This window comes from Seriola lalandi, unplaced genomic scaffold (genome assembly GCF_002814215.2).
Source record: "Seriola lalandi dorsalis isolate HSWRI2012SDOR001 ecotype SW California unplaced genomic scaffold, Sedor1 jcf7180002053512, whole genome shotgun sequence".
Taxonomy (NCBI): domain Eukaryota; kingdom Metazoa; phylum Chordata; class Actinopteri; order Carangiformes; family Carangidae; genus Seriola; species Seriola lalandi.
In genome coordinates this window covers 4,135-9,218 of record NW_019524065.1, presented here as the reverse complement: position 1 = coordinate 9,218, position 5,084 = coordinate 4,135, and the positions used below count along the sequence as shown (strand labels likewise).

General features: G+C 43.1%; 1 protein-coding gene across 1 annotated transcript in view; it reads left to right on the top strand.

Moving 5' to 3' along the window:
* LOC111651194 (apoptosis-stimulating of p53 protein 2-like) overlaps positions 1–2,006 on the top strand; it is a 13,686-nt gene extending 11,680 nt beyond the window's left edge. The window contains exons 15-16 of the mRNA XM_023401150.1: positions 300–499; positions 1,084–2,006. Of these exons, the coding sequence (XP_023256918.1) occupies positions 300–499; positions 1,084–1,125 (242 nt within the window). The 3' untranslated portion in view covers positions 1,126–2,006. The remainder of the gene's footprint in view (positions 1–299; positions 500–1,083) is intronic.
* The last annotated feature ends 3,078 nt before the right edge of the window (positions 2,007–5,084 follow it).

Genomic DNA, 5,084 nt, shown 5'->3' with positions numbered 1-5,084 from the left:
GTTTCAGAGGTCACCAAGGATGTTCCAGACAATCTTAAGGAGGTTTTCATGTTTTCCAGAAGCTCCTTGTCGAGGTTCCGGTTTCCTGTGCAGGTTGCGAGAACTCCACAACAAAGTTCACAGGGTTATTTGAGAGATTAAAGGGAAACTAAGGAACACTTAAGACTGAATTCACTCAGGTTGTTCTGATAGGAATAAGGATCTCATCACAAACTGTTTTACTTTCCTTTGCCCTACTGTTACACATCGTTTGATGATCCAGTTTTTAAACGGTCCCTCCCTCGTCTTTGCCTTGGCAGGCGTTCAGGAGAAGATGGGCGTGATGAACCGCGGTGTGGTGTACGCCCTGTGGGACTACGAGCCTCAGAGCGACGACGAGCTCGGCTTCAGTGAGGGCGACTGCATGACGGTGCTGCGGCAGAAGGACGAGGTGGAGACGGAGTGGTGGTGGGCGAGATGTGCGGACCGCGAGGGCTACATCCCCCGCAACCTGCTGGGGGTGAGCCGACGACGTTTACCTTCAACTGTTCACACTTAAGTAAATGTTTTAGACTGAATTTACTGAAAGCTGCTTTGTTGCTTTTACTCCTTGATCAGTGGATTCACTCACAGGGGCAAAGAAAATCGTTCACCTTTGGTGACCTTTGACACTTGAACCTCAGCCACTGACCAGAGCCAGTCTTGACAGCTGATGTTTAAAGTGGAGCTGGAGAGTCCAAAGAAAATGATGGATCCATTGATTCTTAAAACCCTTGTGATCCACTATCCTCATGATTATTACCAAGATACAGTTTAATCTGAAAAACCTACAGTCATGTACCAATTCCTCTCTAGGAAACTATTTGGAAACTAATAAATTTGCTGCAACACTTGATGTACTTATCAAAGGATGATTCATTGTGAAGTCCGGCTCTGTTTCTCAGACTCTGTCAGCATCCGCCCGTCTCATCTCTTTTAATCAGGTTTAAAAAAGCAGCTCTGAGAATCCTGTAACTCCACAGCTTTATGTAAGACGTTGTTTGAGTATTTAATGTTATCTTAATGGTGTTTTAATGAGAAACTCTTCCCCCTTTTATTTCCCAGCTGTATCTACGGATCAAGCCGCGGCAGAGGAGCCTGGCTTAAACCCAACGGCTGATGAATCCTCCAAAATACCCCAGGGAGGGAGGAGCGGCGGACGAGTAAAACCTCTGGACACGAAACATCAAAACAGTTGTTTAAAAAGAGAGACGGATGTTTTCTGAGCCGCCGTCGGACCTCTGGTTGGTTTTTCAACCCTGGCACAAAGAATGTCGCAGCGAACTGAAACGAGTTCACCTGCCTCCTGTGGTCAAACCAACACATTATCAGTTTATTAGAATTCATTGGCAGATGTTGAACGTCCCGAGGCGCCAGGAGCCTCACAAAGAAAATGTGAAACTCTCATCTTGGAATATTTCTTTTTTTTAAGATTTCATTTTTATTTTATTGATTAGCTGTTTGAGTCTAGAAACTGAACCTGGGACTCTGCATTTGAACCACATCTTTTAATTTTACTTATTTTTTTATTGAAGTATTTAAAAGTACAATTCCTTCTTATTTTTTCATAGTATCCACTAGTTTCAAAAATACTGGGATAATGACGAAACACAACTTTAAGAAGTGTTATTACCAATTTTAGCTTCTAATGAGTTAGTATCGAACTTTAAGGTGTCAGGAGTCCCAAAAATAATTAGTTTTTTCTTTGCACAAGCGTAAGACAATAATATGTGCAAACTAAATAATAACTTGTAGGAACAAGTTAACAATTTGGAAACAAGATAATAACGTGAACAAGAAACGTGGTTTTAACAAGTGGAGAATTTGTTCACACACAATATTCACTTGGTGAAGAAACTAGTGGGAACAAGATTAAAAAATATCTTTTGTCTTTGGAGGCTCCACAGCACAGATTCAATTTCACCAGGTTGTTTGGTTTTAAATTATTTTATTGACTTGTTTGTGTTAATAAATTCTACCCAGTCGTTCTTGGGCAGTTTTTGTGTGTTTTGTTTTGCAGGTTTGTTAAAATCCAGCTCCGAGCTTCAATGTGAACAGGTTGAGATCCGTTTCAGTTCGTTTCTCATATTTATGTCATTAACGTCCACAAACCAGGATGTAAGTGTTAAGAAAAAGCTCTTATTTTGAAAAAGTGTGTGTTTTTGTTTTTCTTTTGTCATAAAAGTTTTTTTATTTAATTAAGTAATTTTTATTTACAACTTTCTGGTTTTTGTCATTAATCAACAAGTAAAGTCAGAAACTTTTTCATTTTGTTTTATTTTTCATTCAGTTCTGTAAATTTAAATCCTGATTTCCACATCGGCCTGAATTTCATTATTTTCCTAATATACTAGTAGATTATTTTATTTTCCAAAATAAAAGCCCGACCATCTTTAATTAACTGCCAAGCTGTCAACAAATCAAAGCATGCAGGTTTGGTTTTTTTTTAGGCTAGCAGTTACCCCTCGCTTCCAGTCTTTGTGCTAAGCTAAAGCTAAAGCTTTCTCATCTTAATGTCTGACTCTGGGAAAATGGAGAAAGGACGATTTTCCAAAGTAAAATATTTTTCTACTTCCTTCTACATCCTGTGAAAATACAAACAAGTTAAAATCAGAGACGAGATGTTTCAGACGTGCCGAGTCATTTTCACTGTGACGGTTTATTAATCAGCTGGAGGGATGGTCAGAGAAAACAAAGTGATAGATCCACTCTCGTATTTAAATGTTCAGCTGTGTGAGGTCGCGTCACACCCTGACCTCACGTCCACGTCTTCGTCTTCATCCTGCAGAATCAGCTGACTCAGCTCTCCGACAAACACATGCAGACTCAGGATAAAAAGTGCAAAGTCAACAGTAACTCTATCTGAACAGTAAGCAAATTCAAATGCTACACGGGATCCATGGAAAGTACATTCGATATTTAGGTTTACAATTGCACAAAACCTCAGAAAAATAACATGAAAAACTGCATCGACACGTCACTGGATACAGATTTTAGAAGAGGAGGAGGATTCTCTGCCGGAACATGCAGGTTATGTTTCGCTGCAAAAAGCTGCCGGATACATCGAACCTACAAAGTTTTTATATCGTCACTAAACATGAACAGACGGAACAAACCGGAAACCAAGATGCAAGTGTTCCGTAGTCAGAATGCAGATATTCAATGTTCAGGCTTCAAGTTAAACAGACGACGCGAGTCTCGACGAACTGAGTGACTGTAAGGCTGTGAAATGTAGAAAAGCTCCACTTCCCGTCCACAGGTAATTCCCTCAAACACATTTCCATAACGATTATCTGAAAGCTTCCTCTTCCTCCTCACTGTTGCTGCTTTTCAGTTGAACGGCAGAGCAGCCGGAGACGAGACGAACCGACGTGAGGCTCGAAAAGAAGGGGGAAAGATGAGGACTAGTTCCTGCAGGAGATCCAGAGTCAAGCGAACTGGACAGAAGAGATTCGTCAAAATGACTCAAACTGAATAAAGTGCAAAAAGACGGCGCGTCAAAATCCAACCAGCTGGTGGGTTTGTCAGATTGTGGTATAAAAACTTCAAATTAAGGCTCTTTCTTTCAAACTTGTGCACACAAATCAATTAATTTATCTTCTCTAATTGATCAATCCCACACACAAGTGACGTGATCTAAAATGTGTCTTCATGGGTGGACGTTTGGGGACGTGCACGGCTGGTTGATGAGCTGCTGCCATGCTAGATAAGTGAGGTAACATGCTAACTAGCCACAACGACCCGCTCTCTAACCGACAGTTAGCTTGTTAGCCAGCTAGTGAAGAGATGTCTCTGTAGCATCAACTTTGTTTGCAGTTATATAAAACTGGATGGTGTCAGGCAGCTAAAGCGGTAGCTTCCTCCATTTTGGATTCTAGCTGTGTCCCAGTTCAGGAGCTTCATCCTTCAGAGGCTGCGTTTGAAAACATATTGCATCACAGCGGCGCGACTAGACTGTCCCATTTTAAAGGCTCCTTCGAATGCGTCCTCTGTTTCCCGGGCAACGAAGGATCAAACAACATATCCCAAGATTCATTACGCGTCTGTAATATACACTGACAGACTCTGATCCACGGCCGATACCGATCACCTTTGTCTCACACACTTTGTGAAAGTGCCACGCGGCCACCTGTTGGCGGGAGGCGGGGCTACACTACAGTGCTTCTCTCCACAGGCGGTCGGTGATGAGAAGCTTTAATTCTGATCTACTGATCACGGTAAGTATTTTGTATGAAGTATAGTAAGTGTCTCAGCTCAGTGCCACAGCTGGTACGACCAGTTCTTTTTTCACAACTAAAAATTTTTGTAAAAAAAAAAAAAAAAGTTGCGTGTCGAGGTTGCTAGGTGACAGGAGCCATGCTTTGCGGTAAGGGGCGGGCACAGCTGGTGTCGTAAAGCAGAAAATCCTCCGTCGACCAGTTCCACCTGACCTGGGACACAGCTAATGTCTTTGTTTCTGTCACCAAGGAGACGATTGATAACGATCAACGTCGCAAATTCACATCAAAGTTCGTCAAAGTTGACGCCGGAGTGAAAATGAAAAACGGGAAATTGTCAAAAATCCACCGTTGGGGGGGTTCCTTGCACTCAAGAAATAATCGCCACGCCACTTTAAACCTGTTTGTCAAATCCTCCACAGAAATAATCCGGCGCCTTCACACGGCAGCGGCGCTGATGAAGACGAGCCTCTTAAATCTTAAATCTGTGGCACAACATCAGATTAACGGCCAGGCTTCAGTCCACGAGATCAGCTGGGAGGAGGAAGGAGAAGATGATGATGATGGACGCCGTGACAACGCAGCAGGAGCGCATGAGGACGTGACTATGGATCCAGGACAGGCGGATTAATGTGCCGACATGTGGCGGGAGAATCAACCCGATCGATGGCGTCCAAAGTTCTCACGGAGCTCGACATCTGTCCATCCAGCTGTGCGGGATGAAGGAGGAGTCTTTAATGCTCCTGCAGGTTCTGGTCGTGGTTCTGGTTCTGGTTCTGGTCGTGGTTCTGGAAGGGGGGCAGCAGGCGGCTGACGTGGCCGATGCCCTTGGTGACGCCCTCCCTGAAG